General features: G+C 42.8%; 1 protein-coding gene across 1 annotated transcript in view; it reads right to left on the bottom strand.

Annotated features, from left to right (window-relative positions):
• The window catches only part of cald1a (caldesmon 1a), a 39972-nt gene that overhangs the window by 7264 nt on the left and 11064 nt on the right, over positions 1–21644 (bottom strand). The window contains exons 2-8 of the mRNA XM_030774662.1: positions 10108–10203; positions 5706–5852; positions 4386–4761; positions 4242–4274; positions 2941–3050; positions 2168–2432; positions 750–890 (exon numbers count right to left, since the gene is read on the bottom strand). Coding sequence (XP_030630522.1) covers positions 750–890; positions 2168–2432; positions 2941–3050; positions 4242–4274; positions 4386–4761; positions 5706–5852; positions 10108–10181 — 1146 coding nt within the window. The 5' untranslated portion in view covers positions 10182–10203. The remainder of the gene's footprint in view (positions 1–749; positions 891–2167; positions 2433–2940; positions 3051–4241; positions 4275–4385; positions 4762–5705; positions 5853–10107; positions 10204–21644) is intronic.

The following is a 21644-nucleotide window of genomic DNA, read 5'->3' as shown; positions in this document are numbered from 1 at the left end:
CGCACAGCAGCACACAACATGCAACAATAGCTCTACATACGGTGAACATGACAACAAAGTACATCTGTAAAAAAGAGAGAGAGCGCTTCAGCATTTCCTGAAATGAAAGAAACCTGGCTGTACTCTGACCTGAACCTCAGAATAGCCTGTAAAAGCCAGTCAAGCTACTGCAAATTATACATATCTTGGGAAAGTTATTATGGCTAAATGAAAATGACCACAAATTTACTGTAATTCCATTTTCTCAGTTTGCAGAAAACCCACTGCCACATATCTTGTGAGAACCCATTAGTGAAACACATCACTGATTCACAGAGGGCAAATGAACTAAAAATACAAACTTCTCCGAAATCATGTTGTCTTTGTGTTGATGAAAAACTGCTCCTCTTATATTAACCTTTGACCAGTTTCACATGCTTGGCGTGTTTCTCTGATCAGGCATCCATTTTACAGTACTCCATGCTTCTAACCCAACACCAACACAAATGCTTCAACTTAAAGCTCATAATTCTTCCAAGCCTTTCAAACTGTAGGTGCATAACCGCTGGGTGTTCACCCACAAAATCCTTGGCTAGCTGACTCCTCCATACCATGCACTGGGTTATCTTTGGGGTCTTTTTTTTTTTTTAACATGAATTTGAATTTCTCTCTCTCTCTCTCTCTCTTTCTCCCTTTCTCTGATTAAGAACATTCTGGACTTGAGAAAAATGGCAGTGGGATGACTGACAGGCCCTCAGAGGGAAACTGACCTTCAGAGAGGATCCTCTGGGGCTGACGCACTTAAAGGGCTTCCTGTTCTCTCCATCCATGCACTCCTCCACCTTCTGTCGCTTCTCTGCTGCCTCTGCTCTCCTTCTCTCAATCTCCTCTTTCATCTTCCTCTTTTCTTCCTGTAGGGAAGAAGCACAGGCACGGTCAATTGCAATTACATATGCGTGTACATGTACTTTCGCATGCAGGCATTGCATATCTGTGCGCACAGACACCCTTTCACACACACAAACACACAAGCACGCTAGCACGCACCCATGTGCCCGCACGCACGCACGCACGCACGCACACATACTCACACTCACACACAGGCAAAAACAATTTGAAATTATGTAACTGGCTTATCTGGCATTTCCTGTCTTTCCTCGAGTTCTCAGCAACAATTGTTAAAATCTTGCGCATAACAATCCAGACACCTCTCTAAAAAGTCTTAATGCCAGTAGTACGCATTCTGTCTTAGTAAGAGAGTGATAAATCCACCTTCTCTGTGCTTATCACACACACACACACACACACACACACACACACACGCACACACTCTCATATACAGCCCAACAGCCTGTCATCAGGCTTCTTATGCATTCTGACTTTTAAATAAGAACAGGCAACATGTCTACATGACAACAATGGTAAAAGGGATTTGACAAGATTGGTTAACCCTATTTCTGCTGATGGACAGAAAAGGTCTGCTCAGCTGAGGCAGCCTGGGACACCAAACTGAAACATTAACACAGTGTTACACGGCCAATATAGATGAGCTATCAAGCCAATGGGCGTCACTGTCACTACATAACCATAAGTTCACAGAGTTATGGTGTTGAATGATTGAAATGATAAATTATGCAAATGAAATGTAAGTAATGAAAAGAAACAGCTGAGTGATAAAAGATCAAACAATGGGTCTATGAGATTAATTACTTTATCGCACGCAGAATAAAATATAGCCATCTGTTTAACTAATGCCAGGGCTGATTTGTTAGTGTTGTAACCATACAGCTCTTGAATGTTCCAGCGACACTGTCACTTCAATAATGGCGACATTCTAACGGACGCCCAGAGTTCTAATTCTGATGGAATCTTGAGGTCATAGTTCTAGAACAGTTCTTTTTTTTCTCTCTCTCTCCAGAACAGTTCTAGGACAGTTCTAAAACTTTCAGTAATAAATGGTCTTCTTGATAAAGGTCAATGTAAATTCTGATATATGTAAAGATTTCTATGAAATAAATAAATAAATAAATAAATAGATAAATCAGATGGTCTGCAGTGCTCTGTCCCTGTGTCGTGCTGTTGTGTTTAAAGACAGCGTAATAAGAATCTGATTCCCTTGTGAGGTGCTCATGTTGTGAGCTCTGCTATGAAACAACCACAGATATTAAGATTCCAATAACTAACACACCTCTTCTCTGGCCTTTCTCTCTGCCTCCTCCTGCTTCCTCTGTCTTTCTTCTTCCTCCAGAATCTTCCTTCTCTCCTCTCTCTTTCTCTTCAGTTCCTCCAGCTCTGCCTCGGCCTCCTGTTGTTTCTGTCTCATTCTTTCAAACTCTTCATTCTCGGTTTCATCTCGCCTGCGTCTCAGCTCCTCCAGTTTTCTCTCAGCTTCCACACGAGCGTCGTCATCCACCTCCTCTGCCTGAGCCTCTGGTGAACGCAGGCTGCCACGGCTGGCTCACAAACACACACACACACACACACACACACACACACAGAAGGCCGTGAGTATTTACACAAACACGCACAGAAACAAGCACAAGGACACAGGCAAACATAGACAAAAAATCGCCCTGTCTAAGGTATCACAGTCTAGAGTTACACTGAGAACGTCTCTCTAGAGACAGGACTGGATGACCTGGGTCAAGTCCAGCAGATTTGCTCCAGTAACGCTTGGTGCTTAACAACACCTTGAACATAGACACCAAGTTTTCTCTTATGAAATCTTACATCTGCTGCACATGCCTCACATGTCCATCAATTAGTCAACACTGCAACAACCAACAAGTGGTGTTAACTGGTGTGTGTTAAGTGTTGTCTCGTGCGGTTTTGATACCTTCTGTGACATGTGGTCAGTTGACAGCTTTTTTTTTTCCTGCATATTCTATGTATTTCAACTTATGAATGTTAGAAGATTAGAATGTCAAACAAATACTCTCTGGTTTCCATAGTAACACTGACCTAAGAGTTCTCTCCGGTTTCTTGTGTTTGAAAGTGGTGTCCTCGTGCACCCCTCCGTTCTGCTGTTTATTCTCTCTTTTCCTTGACACCTCCTCCTCCTCCTCCTCTCTCTGTGAACATAGAGTAAGGCATTTATATAGGTGCCTAGGAATGAGGTACGATGATGGGACCAGTATGTGTTGCATTGAAACTGTCTGTTCAAGGCAGCACACTTCTGCAGGCGTGCTGGAAAAAGCCAACCCACTCTGAGTGAAGACACAAGGCACACAACGTGAGATGGTGGGGCAAAACCCTGTTTTACAGGTGGGAGCGACGTACATACACACACACACACACACACACACATACAGCATGCACAAGCTGTAACCACAATAAAAACACTCTGCATCCAAAATGATTTAAAAGTCCAATCGATCGACATTTCCCCTAAAAGATGACAAAAGTTTCCATTACTGAGAGGAAACGTGTGTAAAAACACTCAATAATACATTCTAGAGTTTAGTTGCCTTGTTGACCACTAACCTTAAGAGGGAATGACAGACATTATGATTGCACTTTTAAATTCAGTGACCTCAATGATTTTTAAGCAGCATAAAGACACACAACACACTGTGACACACTGATTCCACTCTCTCCCAACACACTGTGACACACTGGGTCCTCTCTCTCTAAACAAACCAATGTAACTCTGTATCCACTACCTCCCAGAGGTCTAGAACTGTGAGGCTCACTGCAAACCGTGACCACCGTGACCAAACCGTGACCTTGTGTTCAGATAACAGAAATATCCTGGGGCGGTTGGGCATTTTGTTAATCGTTTCATCAGTATTGTTGTTAGTATGATGTAGAAATCCAGGACAGACCCCAAGAATTTAAGTTATCCAAATTTTGTGCATAGAGTGCTGATTCACTTCTATGACTGTAAAACATCTTACCAAAACCTCATCGTTTGTCAATAACTGGGGAAACTCAGAGTCATCTGCTTCCTGTTGCTGCACGTCTATAGATTCATCTAGCCCATTCTCTGACAGTGCAGACTGGAAATCATCTCTATCAGTCTGGACAATCAGATATTTCTCCTCCTCTTTTACCTCCTCTGTTAATGTTGTTACATGTGCTTCTTCATCCATCTGTGGCAAAACTGTGCATTTGTCTAGTTCTTCATTTAAACCTGTCTCGCTTGCCAGTGTTTCACTTTGTGAAATCCCATCCTACGAAAGGAAGTGTAATTGCAAGCGTTGGCACATTTAATATGTCTCAAAAGCCGTGTGTTTTTGAAAACATTTAAATTCTGATCATACCTCGTGTTGTATTTTCATTTCCTCAAGGGATTCCTACAGGTGAATAAGGTTTATCAAAACAAATTTCATACTCTCTAATACAAACAGATAATGAATAGACAAAAAAAAGAATAAAAGAAAAAAAAAAAGGATACATATACACACCTGTACCCTCAGGTAAGATCTGCGTGGTTTCTCCTCTATCACCTCCTCTGTCTCATTCTCCTCATTCCCTGCCTGTACTTCTTCCACTGGAGCAGCTTCCTCTTCCACCTCCTGCTTCTCCTCCTCCTCCTGCTGACTGTTGTTTGGCTGCGGTTCATCTTCGGTCTCTGCCTGGTGGCGACCCCAGCGAGAGCTGTAATCAGTGGACTCGGAAGGCTCCGTCTCCTTCTGTCTGTCCAGTGCCTCTTTCATTCTCCTCTGCCTTCGTTCCTCTCGTTTAGCCAGGCGCTCCAACAGAGCCTGCTCCTCATCGTCCTCTGCTGCCCCAGAACCTCCGCTCATTACAGAATGGGACACGCTCTCCGTCATCCAAACACTTTGGTGGTGGTGGTAGTGGTGGTGGTGGTGGGGGGTGTTGAGACAGAGGAGGGAGAGAAAGAGAAATATGCATATATACATACATGTTAAATAAAGCCAATCAGGTCTTAAAGAGAATATTCTAGAATTAGAACTACTGAGTACTCTGGAACTGCAATTAGAAATAGCTGTGAACAGCTAGCGATGGAGAAGGGATTAGACAGAAAAAGAGTGAAGGTATAAATGATACACTGGTCCTGGTCAAAAACACCTCAGCTCTCACATTCAGACAGCAACAACTATCAAAATCATCCAATTTGTCACTCATAGCTAGGATGAGGGCCCACGCCTCAAACACACACACACAGACACACACACACACACAGGGACACATGCACATACCTCAGTAGGTTAATGCATTCTGACCACACTGCTTGGCAAATGTTTACAGGTCGTCAGCACTATTCACAATAGGCCTGCTATGTCTGCTCACACATAGACACAATGCTCCACTTGTTTTATCAGTATTAGGACAAGACTCTGCTCTCAGACACAGGAAAGAGATCACACACCACAATGCAGCCTGTGTTTGCATCAAGCAAGCTAGCCCACTGCTAACACACCACTGACCCACCAGGGGAAGTTATTTATTATAGACAGACATACAGCCAGAGACACAGAGACCGAGAGAGCGAGAGAGCGAGAGGGAGAAAGACGGGGGAGAGGGTGACGTTTGTATCTTCCTGTGGCTGTTCAGTGTGTGAGGCAGAGTTACATGCATGCATTATTCAAGAGCTCTGGAACATACTTAAGGAGAAAACACACGCACGCACACACACACACACACACACACACACACACACACACACACACACACACACACAAACTGCTGTGGCAGCAAAGCCACTGGATGAACAAAGAACAAGTATAAACAAACAAGTATGTGGGTGTGTCATAACTCACCTGTGGCTGTTGTTCATCTCCACACTTTCTTCTGGTGGGTTGGTCACTTCCTCACTCTCTTTACTGCGCAGTCGTTCTTGACGGGCCCTTCGTCTGCGCTCACGAGCTGCCTCCTCCTCATCCTCATCATTCCTTCGATAGGCCATCCTAATAAAAAGTCACACACACACACACACACACACACACACACACACACACACACACACACACACATATCAATGAGCATGTTAATGAACATGTAACGGGCACCAGTCATTAATGAGCATTTCACAGTCTCTCGTTTTACAATATCTGTCCTACAACCTGTTCAGATCTCAAACTGTCAGATTTGGTCTGCAGTTTGTAGCTCTTTTGGGACACATGGAAAAGAGGAATGCTGTCATAATTGAACACAGCATTGTGCTAACGCCCAAAGAGAACCTGGGGGACAGTGACATCATAGGGGATCTCTCTCTGCCTCTTGCACTTGCTTGCTCTTGCACTCACCGCTCTCAGGGTTCTCCTCATTTCCTTAAAACACCCCCCCCCCACAATCAAGAGCCATCCTGACCGCTCTGTTTGTGTCAGCACGTGTCGAAATAAGACAAAAATCAGATAGAGAAACAGGTGGATAGGGAAAGAGAGTGAGAGTGAGTGAGAGAGAGAGAGAAAGAGAGAGAGAGAGAATTCCTCCAACACTGCATTAACATTCCTGCCAATCAAATGCTTACTTGTAAATGGGTGAGAACCCTGAAGGCCCCAATCCAATATCCTCCCTAACACTGGAACCCTGTCTCTCTCTCTCTACTCAGGCACAAGTCACTCCCTTCTTTACAACCACCAAAACCACAAACGAATATCTGACAAATAAATCTCACATTGCTAATGTGACAACCCTCTTAGGTATGACTGGATATGACTGACCACCTTTTGGTGGACGAGGCAATTTTTTTTTAAGCGTCTCCTCGTGCCTTTTCATGTAGGCGTTCAGTGATTTTCAGTTACCAGATGATGCCTTGTTGAGACGACTGTGAGAGACAGTGGTTTGTTTTTCCTTCTCTAGTCTTCAGCGTTCAGTGATGTAGGGCTTAAGTGCGTTGTTACATAAGCATGCTTTCCATATGGAACACATTCTGTGGGTAAGCACAACATTAATTGGTTTACTGCAACAGTGGCAATCACAGCTTGTTTTACTGGATTCATAAAATCTGGAAAAGGAGGGATATGGCTACACAGTGGGAAATGAATGTGATATGAAACATGTTATGAACTTTAGTCAAGTTAGTTAAGAGAGTGATTGAGAGAGAGAGAGAACATGGATAGATGCAAACAGATGCCACATTAGCGTTCCCAAATATTTTCCTTTTGTCGAAACATCTCAAAAATGTCAGTGAAAACATTTGGGAAAAACCCAGGAGACGAGTTTGACACTACAGCTACAGAAGGGTTGAAAGAGCAGGAGCAAGAGGGAAAGAGAGAGAGAGAGAGAGAGAGAGGGGGAGAGAGAGAGAGAGAGGGAGAGAGAACATTCGCCAAAATGCTGCCCTATTCCCACGCTCAACAGCACCCCCCCCACCCCAACACTGCAACCACAAGCCTATCCCTCGTTCTTCCTCTCCATTCTTGCTCTGTCCATTCCTGTTCATTACCCCCTCCACTGTAACAGAGATCTCTCCATGCTGTGTTATATGTGGCCTCTCAGGGTACTTCCCTGAAACAAGATCTCAGTGATAGGTCTGGTTTCAATAGTCTGGCCTGACTCCCTGTCCTTGTATCATTGATCAAACAGGACCAAATGATCCAAATGAATCTCACTTCAGTGCTACACAGTGCTCTTACGATTCCTAAACAGTTTACGACAACCATGTGTTTGAACGCGGTGGTTGTAGCTAGCTAAACTAGGCCAGTCATAGTGGAGCAGAGTGTGTGTGTGTGTATATATGTGTGTGAGTGTGTTTGGAACCACCCTTTCGTTGAGGATGGGTGTTATTTCCTGCTCTCTTCCTGACCTCTCATGGGAACTCAGTGCAGATGTGGAGCCAAAATGGCTGCTGCCACAGTACTTTCCATGAAGAGTCACATCAAAAATTTGCCTTACATTTATTTGTAAGAATTATCTATTAGATCTCACATAAAAAGCTCTTACATCAGATATGAATACCACAAAATGGTCTTTGTTTTGTCTAGTTGGTTTGCATTAGCACAGTGCACATAAAGTCAGGAGTTATGAAGCTACAAAACTGTTGGGAGTCTGAGCTTGTAAGGTCAAGAGTCTTCAGAACATTCCAGCAGAATACGCAAATCATATGTGGGATGGAGACGCAAATACAGGAGTCAAAACATTCCAGTGTGTGTGATGTGCACGATCCAGAGCATGGAGACAGCCTGACTGCTGATACCAAACCTGCATTGTGCCTGTCAGAACTGCTGTATGCCTCTTTGATCCTTTCCAGTATTTTCCTTTAGCAAAGAGATTGTAAAAACATCATTCTCCTGCGTTAGCAGCAGAGCAGGCACACAGGGCTAATGTCACTGTGGCAGACTGGAGTTCACTTCACTGTCAACACTGCGCACTGTCAGAAAAGCCCTACAGCCTGACAGAAGACGGAGCCCAGAGCCCAGGAAGTACGCATAGCTGCTTTTTTGGCACCCTGCTTACTCTGATGACAGAAGGGAACGGAGCCTGTCAAGACGTCATCGCGGCACAGAGATCCAACTCTGCACAGGTGCCAGGCTGCGTCTGAGAGAACACATGCTGTGAGACTCACGGCAGTTCACCAGTTCCTTGCCAACACTGAACCAACATCTGGCTAAGGCCCTGAACTCTGGGTTTGTGGAGAGGTAGACTGAGGGTAAGTACTGGGTAGGAAACTGCTCCTCATAACCTTGCCAGTAATCCCTTCCTCACATGATGGCACCAGATAAAGTTATGATTACCTTTGGTATGTAGAGCATATATCATGTTAATAAATGTATGAGGGAACACATTATAACTCAAATGAACTGAAAAAGGTAGATGTCGATTACCATAATGTAATGACAATACTATCCTTGATCAATAACATGAGAATGTATGAGAAAACCAAAAAAAATCTGAACTCAGTGGCAGCTGAGATTACCCCACAGACTTGGATATATAAACATACGCTGCAGTGCAGTGGACCTCAAACACACTGTGATACCTCTCAGCATGTGCTAGACTGCATACTTGGCATACAATACACAATTTCACTCTATTTGCTTTTCACTCGAGAATGTAAAACTCTCATAAAAAAAACAAAAAAAACAAAACAACATTATCATTTTGAAAATGCGCTGTAAAATAAAACGAGGACCAATTTGAACACCTCATGTTTCAGTCAGTGTTTGGCGAGAGAGATGAAACTTGAATATGCATCCTGTCCTAACAATGAAGAGCAGTGCAGGCCCCGCATCATTCAGAAAACATTACCTAGTCCACAAGAACTGGCTGTTTTACACCTAACAATATCAGATGGTTGAATGCAGTCAAGATCTAGAAGTTCAATGACATGACAACAAGTCACTCAGTAGAGTTCATTTACAGAAATGAGTGACAATGTCCAAAAGGTGAGTTCAGAGGAGATACATTTGTATGTTCATTAACTATGACATAAGGCCAAATGCCAGGGCCAGGAAAATGCCTGGTTCTTACACAGCTGTTGTGTGTGTTCTTAAAAAGCTGAATAGCCATTAGAGTTTCCACCCCGGTGTTTACAGGAGTGTTTCATAGCCTTAAATGGACAAGAGGCACCCAAAACAGCTCCATCTGAGATTGCTTCCCATAAAATGTCACATCTGAGCCGACCTCTATCGCCATGACAAACTGAAGGAGTCGGGTATGAAGGGCCCAGAGCACAGATGTCTCAGCTGTCTATCATCACGTCAAAAACTCATCAAAATAATAAAAAAAATGTCCAATTCACCTGGAGGATCAGACTTGACAGTCCATGTCATGTTGAGAGTAATGTGTGGACTTACAGCTAAATGGAGCTAAATACAGCTAAATCCAGATTTTTCTCAAAAATAACTGTATGAAGGATGTAAAGCAGAAAACACAACAAGGTCTTATCATTTACCTCTTAGGATTTTAACCCATAAATAAAACCAAGTATCATGATTCAGCACAAGATATGACAGAGAAGGAGAAAGGAAAAATTGACTGATGACCGCTGCATTGAATGGAAGGTTCCATACCCTCAAGTCATCAAAAAACAGAGCATAACTTCAGCTAACTCTTCCTACTATGTTGGGATTCAAAAAGAATCTTTAAGTCTTTTAAACCAGCACTGGTACAAACTGAAGACAAACATTAGTCTAGTTATTGCTTTTTAAATAGCGTTAATTAGTGCTGCTTGAACTGGCGAACTGCTGTTCTTTGGTGTGAACTGGCAGAAAACATTACCTCTCTGCCTCCAGACGCATCTCCTCCCGTTTCTGCCTCCTGAGTTCTCTGCGCCGCTCAAAGTCGTCATCCATCCTTCAGTCCTTGAGGGGTGCACTTTGGAGAACACAGACACACACACACACACAAACACACACTGCTGTCAGTGCCATCATGTACAGCAAATTGCAACATACATGTAACTGAGTAAATAACGGAAATACCAGCATAAAGTGTCTAAACAGGCTGCTGGACCTTACAGCAGCTTCAGTGCACTCTGATGTAGGTTTTACAAGTATGTCTTAAAGGGATGTGACCCCTTCCATGATTTGGTGGTGGTGGATGTCCCCTGCCATAATGTTCCACATGTACTGAACTAAGCTCTGACATCTGGCAGATATTTTCATGGTTTTCAAGCTCATCAAACCATTCATTTCTGACTTGCTCTGTGCTCTGTGAATGGAGGTACTGTTACCATGGAATAGACCAATCTCATCTGTATAGAAATGTTTCACCATGGGATGGAATTGATCGCAGAGATCAAAATGCCTTTGCATTTATTGGCATTCATCTAACCTTTAAAAAGGTTGAATGGAGCTAAAAAATGCCAGGAAAATGTCCCCTGCACTGTAACAGAGCTGCCAGAACTCTTCAACATCGGAAACACGCACTCCTACTCGCCCGTTTCTTTTGGCGCGTGCCAGACTCTCACTGTCGAGAGCAGGATTATGGATGACTCATCTGACCAAACGATCTTTTTTCGAACGCTCAGTCGACCATCGCGTGTGTTGTTTGCATCGCTTTACTCACAAGCAAACATTTGAGATGCAATAGGGAGGTTTACGCATTGTTACCCCCACACCACATTCTTCGAGAACTGCTGATGGAATTTTCTGTTTACTCTTGCATTTTGAAACAATGCACAGACATCAAGGTTGAGAAATATGGCGTTTTAAACCGAACTGAGCCCTTGCTGACAATGCCTTTCAGATTTTCATGCCAACATCACCTTAGGCACCATTCCTTGTCTCTCTCGCTGAAGCTTTGATGAAATATGTGCCAATACTCGCCGCTCTTTCAAAGTCGCTGAGGTCTCTGTCTCACCATGGTAACTAAAATAACGGGCGCCTGGGTCTGCACAGTAAACATGTTGGGATATTAATTGCTTAATTACCTCTGGACCCATGCCTGTGTTAAGGCACCTGTTTCCAATATACTTTATATCCCTCGTTACCACAAATGTTACCTTTATTTTCGAATTTGCCTGTGTATTCACCTTCTCCATATAACACATGAGTTAAAGCCATCTACAGAGCTGTGTTTGTTGCTTATACAGCGTGGTCTGGTTCTGTGGGAACACAACATTGTCTATATGTGCACATATTCTCAACAAAACCTCTTTCAGCTCAACTTGTGTTGCCATATGAAAGACATTTCAGGTCCTTTTTTTTTCTTTTAAAGTTAATATCAACCAGAACACTTTGCTTGTTTTCACACAACCACTTAAAATGGAAAATGTGGGCACTGAAAAAAAGGTGGGAGGGAGGAAAGAAGGAAAGAAAGAAAGAAAGAAAGAAAGAAAGAAAGAAAGAAAGAAAGGTGTCAAGTAAAGAGAGGATGCTAGCACAGGATGTTCTCTCAATCAGCCAGAAAGAGTTACTCACTAAAAGTACTGAGGGTACGTGACAGAAGACCTGGACCACCCAGGAGACAGCAGATCCTTGTCATTAGTCTCGTTTATGCTAGTGATCAGACGAAACATACCGTACCTCTGGCAAGCGTGATGTCTCCTGGAACCAACGCAGTCCACTTCTCCTTTAAACCATACCAGCCTTTTTCTCTTTCTCTCTACTGTGTCTCAATACAACCAAACACAAAGAGTTCCTGTACAGTCTCTCTCTCTCTCTCTCTGTCTCTCTCTCTCTCCAGCTGGAGTTACCAGAAAAGGCAAAATCCAGCCTCTTCCCTTACTCTCTCCCTCCCTCCCTCCCTCCCTCCCTCCTTTCCTTTCTCTCGCTCTCCTTCTGTCCCTTCTTCTCTTGTGCTTACTCTGTGTTCCTGCTTCCCTCTAACCCTCCCTCTTTTTCATTTTTTTCTTATTCTCTCTCTCTCTCTTTCTCTCTCTCGATGTGTGTGTGTGTGTATGTGTGTGTGTGTGTGTGTGTGTTTACAGAGCTGTGGCTGGTTAGCTCTGTCTGGTCTGGTTGCTGTGTTTAAACTCTGCTCATTCTTTTACTTTCCTGCTCTGGAATGGAGTTGTGGCTCACTGTTTTGCAATTACGCACATGAGGAGTTAGAGGACACACAGAGAAAAGAGAGGGAGACAAAGACAGACAGCAGGAGAGAAAGAGAAAGAGAAAGAGAAAGAGAGAGAGGGACAAGGACCGCTGCTCGGCGCTCTGACATATAAAACAAAAAATACACAAGCTGGGCCTTCTCCAGACCAGTCTTCCTCTTCCTCATCTCACTCTGACTGGGAGAGAAGTCCTGCCCAGCATAGTTCACTCACATCGTTCTACAGCCCTGCACACACACACATTGCTGCCTCATCTGGTGTCTCATTCATATACACCACAAGAATTCCTTTTCTTCTTTCATCAGATTTGCTGTTAGCATGGAGAACTGCTGATCATATTCAGCTGAGCCCTTTTTAGGACCAGGATAAAACAACAAACCACAGCAGGATATGACTAACCTGCAACTTAACTGCTACTCTGACTGTTAAATACTGAGCAATTAACCTGTGAATAAAAAATTAAAAGAAAAAAAATTCTAGCATCCTTTTCATTTCATCCCTCACCTAATCAAAATGTAGAGAACTTTGTACTTTCCTTTTCTTTAAAAAAACAAAAAACAAAAAAACAGCCACGCCTTTTGTGTGAGTTTTAAGCCAAGGATTTTGACTAGACTGCAGATGCTGCAGCGTGCTATCTCTGGGGCTTAGTCAAATGCACTAGAACTACACTTCTCTCAAACACTTACGCCCAAATAACACTCGCACTCTTAAAATGCACTCTTAAGTCTTTTGTCTAGCTGTATTTCGGGTGAAACGGTCGACTCCGGGAATGGGGCTCTCGCATCTTCCTCGGTGTAACACAGAGCAATACAACTGTTGGTCCTTTTCCTCCGGGAGACCACCCATGTGCAAGTGAGCGCACATCCACAAGGATCCAGGAGGGCCTTGCTTACAGTATGGTTTCCTGGAATTACATCCTTTCCAGTGAATGTTTCATAATGAGGCTCCAGACCTTTACAGAGCCTCCTGTCGCCTTTACCCCATGTCTGGGGAGCCAGAACAGCTTTAATGACATATTTACCACTTAAATGACTACCTGCACCATCTCTGTGGCACCAACCCCATACTTAAATCACAGCACTTCACAGGATATGACACCTCCCCAGACAGACACTTACATTATGCTATTTGTGTTTTGCCATCTTCCTTTACAAACATCCACAGAGTGTGATGGTAGTCTTCAGGTTCACAGAGAGTGACTGGAATAGCATGTATAAAGTGAGAGTGCCAGTGGACTGAGTGTAGTATCAGGCGGTGAATGTTAAACCCTTGCAGCGTTGGCAGTCTAGACGGGATTAACATTCGTTGTTGTTTGGACGTGCATATCTGGAATTGTTCCCCAGTGGAATAGCATGTCAAACATAATGAAGTAACCCTCCAATTCATTTGCGCCAAACAAAGATGTCTTCGAGGGAAAGTGTTCAAAGGAATTTGAAGAACGTTTCCCGTTGAGAAAACAAAACTAATTAGCAAGAGGATATTTCCTAAAAATAGCGGAATTACTGACCCTTGCGTCAGTGCACTGTGCCACCACGTGTGCCCTTGTTTAGAGTTATGTCAAGGGACAGAACCCTCTGTTAAGATCCAGAGCCAAACATGAAGTGATTCACATCCCTGTAGCCAAGAGGATTAAATAACTAAATGTTTGGGTCTGCCACCCACTGACTCCTGGACCACAGCCTTCCTGGACAGCTTCAGCTCTGTGAGAGGCAAAATTTACTTCCAGAGAAAAACCAGATTATTGCCAACATAAACCTTTGTCATATTTGCATGTCTGTCAATACGGCTCCATTAACACCCTGCAGTTCCATCACTGCCTCACTCTCAGACTCTCAGAGGAATCAGCACCGCTTGGCCAGAGACACAGTCCCACTCTGCACTCTCAAGACAATTACTTAAATACTCACTCAGGGAATTAGATAATAACAGAGTATTAGAGAATGAAGAATGCAGGAAAATAAAGCCATACCTAGTGATATTTTCAAGTATAGATATATGGATTATAGACAGATATATAGAAAGGTTAGATAAATACCAGTGAAAGCATTTGGGACAATGCTACATGTTAAAGCCTTTTTCAGATACATGCTTTTTAATGATAGATTGGAATTTAAATTATACTCCAGCCTTGTTCACCTATGAACACATCTGAGGGTGTAATAACTGACGTGCCACGTTGATCCTGAAGGGGGTGCCAAAGAGTCTAATCTTTATCTACAGCAGCACAGGTGTGCAAGCTGCCAGGTGTGCAAGGTATCTCAGCGTCTCACACACATACACACACACGTTATTCAGAGCATGCAGCAAATATACATACATACATACATACGTACTGTGACTGTGTGTGTGTGTGTGTGTGTGTATATATATATATATATACATGTATATATTTGTATACATATAGAGAGATATATATAGATATATATGTAGGCTACATATACATGTACACACACACACACGCACACACATACACGCAGAGGCTCTCTGCACACAAGTCAGCATATGAACCAGTGCAAACCACGTGGCCTAGAATTCCAAGAAAAACTACGATTGATTCATTTAGCATGTACAGTGATCATCATCATCATCATCATCATCGTCATTATAAGAGAAAGTTCTAATAAAGGTCAGATCTGTACACTAATACAGTAAGAACAGTGTCTAGTTTGCAGTATATTTTAATAGGAAAGTATAGCTTCATCAGTCATTAATCAAATATGAGCCTACACGTTGACAAAAGGCAGTGTATGGAAAGGAGGAGCTGTGCTCTGTGGGAGGAACTTGAGGCATACCTGAATAGCCAATCAGAAAGTTCAGCTACCTGTCAATCACTCTCACTCTGGCTAATAACAGGTGGAGACAAGAATCTAGAGATCTAAGCCTCTCATTTGTCAGTCTTCCCCTGAAGTGCTGTGCATTTAAGGCTTTCCCATGAAATAGGTCTATCAAAGACACTGAAACCTGAGGAAAAAATCTCTCTGTGAACCCAGATGTAAAGCCAGGACAGTGAAGCCAACACGACACCTCCTTCTTTGATTTCCACATTTGTGCAAGCCTCTGGCAGTCTCAAACTCAGCCTGTCTAATAGCAAGGAAGCGATCATAATCAAAGAGGGTCATTACTGTAATCTGCACCATTACAAGAACAGGTTTTCCAACATCTACAAGAAAGGTAGATTCAGCACCAAACATCTGAATAAGCTTAATTAATCATCAACCCTTTGGTTAATGAAATCAGATGTTTTCCCCAAGTCAAATATGCTAGCGTTAAATTCTCATAAACACATTAATAACAGTTATGTGCTCTCTCTTATTGTTAGTGGAATAAAGAGCACAATGGTGAGCTCTAGTATGAGGCATGTTTTGGTGGAGAGTTAGAATCAGAACCAGACAGTTCTGTGGGTCATCTGGAGTTAAAATTCAGTGACCTAAATGAACTAAACATTCCAGAACAAGGATCTCAGATTAGTGGTGCAGATGCCTTCTGGCTGAATTTCCACATAGCTTAATGTATGCTCGTCAACCTGCATAATGAAGCAAGTGACTCCATTACACTGATCTCTGAACAGTGAAAGTATCAGGATTGCAGCATCACAGCCCAGCCACAGACAGGGCAGTAACAATTCTTGGCTGAGTTCAAAGAGAAGCACAGCAATACCTGCTCTATATCACAGGTCTGGTTTGCACGAGTGGATGAGACAGAAGGATGGAGGAATGGAGGGATGGTGATGGACTAAAATGCGACACACCCTAGGCTGACCGTGTAGTATAATGATTGCTGCTGACACAGCAGATTCAAGGCTGTTTGGATTGGTTGGCCTCCAGCTGTACAGGAGGAGCACACACCAAGAATCCTGCCTTCTCCCAAATCTCAGCCCTTTGTGGGGGTGGAGCTGTAATATCCATCATCACCATGGCAATTTTTTGGCCGAAGGCAAAGCGACGCGATCGCACAGCAAAGGCAAAGCGACTCGCAAGTGTTTGTCTCTCGGACAGATCAGCACATTCGCAGGGCTGTGTGACTGCAGCAGGCGGGAGAGCGGGAAGTTCGGCTGTAAATCAAGACGAGTTTTTGGCACCAGGAGTCGGGAATGCTTCCCAATGCTGTCACTGGGCAGAGAGCCCCCGTAGAACTCCAAAGAGACAGGGAGAGGGACAGAGCGATACCAAAATTGATGTCCAAGGGAAAACTGTGAAGCTGAGAAGCAGCTAGCTTTGCAACTCTTTCAGTCTTCAAATCCAAGAGGCAACACAGATCTTATAACAGAGGATTTGTAATAGGAAGTGAAGGTGTAAAGACACTGAATATGTTTTGGAAAACAGAAATGATGAGACAAGAAGCAAATTGAGCTTGGACAAATCTCCATAGCATCTGTTGTGGCTGTTAAATTCTCCAGTGCAACATCATCACTCCCACAGAAATCCTCAAGTAGCAAGCCCAACAGCACCTGTGAAAAATGTTGTTAAATGTCAAAGTAACTTACAAATGTACACATCTGTGACAAATAAAAGCACTAAGATAACAGAACTTCTTCAAAAGAGAAAATCACTATATCTCAACATAGAATAGAACCCCCGATATAAACATAGGATTTCACACTATGACCAGAGCGGCTTCAGATACCTACTGGTTGTATTAAGGCTAAAGGATATAAATTATGGAGGGGAAATTGAGGAATATGGCAGAATATGATTCTCAGCCATTGAGTTTCCACTCAAGTATGGAAAAGGAGACTCCTGCATTCCCAGACAATGGTTCACATTCCCCGACACATCGACTTCACTACTGAATCACACGGTGACTCCTAGGCTTGGGTTACCTGGCCAGAGAACGCAATGCAAGATGTCAGGGAGCAATGCAAACAGAGAGAGAGAGAGAGAGAGAGAGAGAGGGAGAGAGAGAGAGAGAGCGAGAGAGAGAGAAATTCAGTGGATCCCCCCAACAAACTTCTAAGCAGTAGTTTAGAGCCAAGGGTATATTATCTTCCCTTAAGCCAACTTACTGTGCAATTTGTTACCCAAACATTTTCCAGAACATCAACTCAACTAAGCGTACAAAAGCATTGTCTGCTTTGCTTCGTGGACAAAATGGTTCGCAACATATCTGCAATTATATCAGTTTAGGAAAAGTGAGTCATTAAATAGTAATTAATTAAATAATCAAATAGTAATGGTATGGTGGATTTATGGGTTTTAGGTAGTTCTGACCTTATAAGCAGAAGCTTAATATGTGAAACACAAGAGCTTCATGTCCTAAAAGAGTGTAGAGCAGGTAAAACCACTTGAAGACGTGTCACAAATCTGAATCAGTCTAAAATTCTTACAGATGCAATTTTAAGGGAAAAACGGAAGGGCTGCCTACCCATCAATCTCAAGAAATAAAACTTGGGCCAAAAGTCCACACCCAGCTTTGAAATTGTGAATGAGAACGGTCGTATGTCAGTGCTGTACGTTTCATATTCAAATAGATTTCATGCTACATATCATACCTTGAACATTAGAAAATGGAAAAAAATCTGTACATGCTCAGTCAAATATCTCTGAAAAGTACAATTTTCATATAATTGATTTACCCTTTAATTCTGTGCCAGAGAAGAGTGATCAACATTAGCATTTTCTCATGACAGTTGTAGTCACAGAATTAAAAGTGAAATGTCAGCATGCTCCTGAGCTTGTTTGACTTTAACAGTCTTGAACTTAATTGCCTTTTTTATTACGGCTCCTTAAACAGCCCTCTTTTGAGTTGCCAAAGATTGCACCACTATCAGCTAGTACTGGCATTCAAGGTCTTTGGAAAAGAAAAAAGAGAGAGCGAGAGAGAGAGCGAGAGAAAGAGGGAGAGGGAGAGAGAGAGAGAAAAAAGAATGTCCAAATTGAGATGCTTGTATGGCTTCAAAAGACTGCTGCCTATTGGCCTGGCTCCACATGACCAAATATGGAAAGAAGAAAAGCTCCCTTTTTCCCGTAAGTTAAGCAAAAAAAAAAAAAAAAAAAGAACTTCATAACATGCTGTGTGGCGCGATACAGCTCTTGTACTCATACACCCTAACCACAGAGGCAGAGCTGGGCTAGCTCTATCAGATGCACACACTACATCTCACACACTTAGTGTAATGGCACACTCTGTTCTGCTCGATTCATACAAACTAGATGGGCAGAAATCTGAGGAAATAATTTTGAAACGTTTTTTTTTCCCCTTCTCTGGCAAATTTTTTTTTTTTTTTTGTCCAAGACTGAGCGGTTTTAGCCTTCGGCTCCATCTCCTGTTATGTAAGGCTGCAAAAATTCCTGTCCAAATATCCGAGCTGTCCACCAAGCTCAGCAAACAGGGCCTTGATGAGGAAGCAACAGCACAGCCGATAGATGCAGAAATTTGTTCACAAATGATGACTGAGTGATGTCCGTGCACTGCACGCATATTAGTGATGGATGGGGAGAGGAAGAGAGAGCACATGCATACTCTAGGCTATATAAAGTCTCATTCCAGAGAACATGAGGATTCCTCCTGTCATTCGACTGCTTGGACTCTTCTGGGAACCTCTCTTTCTCTCCTACATACCTCTCCCCTGATTATCCATCATCACCAGTATGAGTCTGGCTCTTTCATACTGGATGAGCTCAGAATAATTTTTCCAGAAACATACATTTCATATGTCGGAGGCCCATGCAAAGGAAACCAAGGTTTTTTGTTTTTTTTTTTTTCAAACGCAGCTTATGTTTTAAATCGAATCACAAGTCCCAACAAGACAATTATGCTGATAAGTTTCACTATTGAGAAAAAAAAAAAACCTTCTCATATGTTGTCTCTTTTCCAAGTTCAACCTGAAGTCTCCAAAAAGATGACAGTCTCTGCAGGTTTCTCAAAGATCGAGTTCATGTCCTGAGGTCTGATTTGACAGGTTCCGGACATTAAGCAGGGTCTCATTCAAGCCAGACAAACTGAGCTCTGGAGACCTAGTTCAGCTGCTTGATTTTCCTCACATAATTACTGTGCAGTTCACTGCCGTAGACACCATATATGTCATGGCTCGCTGGAACATTCAGTTGAACATAAAAATGTATTTCTCATAAAACAGAAGGGGCTCCTGGTATGTCTTATAAAAAAAAAAAAAAGTGTGTGTTCAAGGTTGCATATCTTATGAAAATGTGTGTGTTGAAGGTTGCTGACAAGTTCCCTTAATAGCCGAAATAATGTACACGGTGCCTCTATGCTGGATAAAAATCACTAAAGGAGGAAAAAAGCATAGAAACACCAGAGTGATTTAAGAGCCCATTCTACATCACAGTGGGAGACAAGTCTTCCTGTTATACCGTACATGGAAACATAAATGTCAGGCATGCAGTCTGTGCGCACAGCATCACAATTTGCACTCAAAGGGCATGTGTGTGACATGTGCCTACCCCCAGAACCTTAAAAATGTTTGCGTATGATTCATTTGTGACCGCTGCACAAACTATACTGTGAGAAAGTACGTGCTCCCTGTGGGTGAGCTATCGTCATAGCTACCCATTCAAAAAGTGACATTTCTCCCTTCGCAAGGGCATTTATCATCATCAGTGAAGTCACTTAGGAGGGCAGACCTTTGTATATCATACAATGGAATGTGCTTTTTGAAGTAAGTTAGAGAACGAGAGAGGACTTCAGTGGTATTTTGTGTCTAAAAATCTTTTTCTTGAAGAAAGCATCACATTCCTTTGGAGAGACAGGCACATGTAGACTCTACTTCTCAAACAGGGACTTCACTCAAAGACATTAGTCACAGTACACTATACGGACTTGACATGTATACTGTTGCGTTTTAGTATGCCTCACAAAGGGAACCCCGCTTATGTTTTGCAGAGGAACATATTGAACACAGTCCTTAACAGAGTAGATGAAAAATGGAGCTAGCCTTCAAAGCTAGGGCTGAATTAAGCTGGCAAAGGATTCTTTAGTGACAGAGGGAGAGGAAAATGTAGCGAGAATTGAGTGCACTTGTTCGGGGTCACAGCTCTAGAACCCTGTGTTAAGCCATATAGCTCTTTAGCACAACACAACGCAACCACCGTACCATGACACAGAGAAACCCATCCAGAGACTGGACCTCTTAAAAGCTTGGCCTCTTCTATGGTCAGTTCCTACTATTCTACTGTTCCTTTTGTGCATGAAGAAAACCAGAGTGGCCACTACAGCCACCATTTTCCATTTGAAGTCTTTTTTTTTCTTTTTCTTTTTTGCTTTACTTGAATGCAGTTAAGTAACATTTGAGCCCAAACTTCTGTCTCTCAGTGCCTCAGAGAGCTCTGGGACAGATCATTTCTATATGGCCTTTATACTTAACTAAGCGTGTCGAGTGCTCAGAGAGCAATACAAATCTACTTTAGCGTGCAAGTCCTTCCATTCTCCCTCTTTTTCAGTGCCTATAATCAAACAATAACCTAGGCCCCTAATTTGCTCTGCGTTAGGTAACAGAGAGTTTGCGTAGACCTTTCGATAAAATGTAGAATATATATAATTAAATCAGCGACTCGAAGATGGATGTAGACTTATGTGTCAGTGTGAGTGAGTCTCTAAAGTAGAAGATGAGCAATTCATGTAAAGGAGTCTGTGCAGTGGGCCAAGTCTAAGACCACACATTCCTGTGTCAGTGTAGCACCCTTTCCCGTGCCTCAGCCTTCCTCTACTATGCTACCACAGCTCATTTCTGTGCATATTTCTTCTGGCTGTTATTATTAGAATGGCACAGAGCCAGTGTTTTGAATCTGCCTTTCTCTGTGTGGCCACCCCATGAGGTATAGAGACTAGAGACAAAAGCTTTATACCACGCTTTACAGGTATGTCATCCTTTTTTGCTGTCTAAACGCTCACCGAGTCACAAAACAATAGAGTGATAAAAACAGGACAGAGCAGTCTGAAGTTTGTTAATTCAGTAAACTCCACAAAGTCAGCCAAGTTCATTTAAATGAAATTGAACATTCTCGCGGCTCCGGTCTTGGGGGTTTCGCTGCTTCTGCCGTGACATGAGAAAAAAGAACAGAGCAGAGTACAGTGATGAAATAAAGAAAGCTCTGGAACCTAAATATGGGTTCCAATGGAATGTTCAGTTTCACTGGATTTGGATGGATGCTTCAGTTCCCTGGGCAGTGGATATTTCAACAAGAATCTTCTTCTCCTTCTATAGTTACGTTCCTAGTATGGCTTTGCGTTCCCCCTCATTTTACTCTCTTGGGTTACAATGAAATGACAAGTCAAGCCGTCATTTTAGGTCAAACCAACCCAGCCG

Source organism: Chanos chanos, chromosome 1, assembly GCF_902362185.1.
Source record: "Chanos chanos chromosome 1, fChaCha1.1, whole genome shotgun sequence".
Lineage (NCBI taxonomy): Eukaryota > Metazoa > Chordata > Actinopteri > Gonorynchiformes > Chanidae > Chanos > Chanos chanos.
Note: the sequence above shows the minus strand (reverse complement) of the source record. Positions and strands in the feature narration are given on the sequence as shown.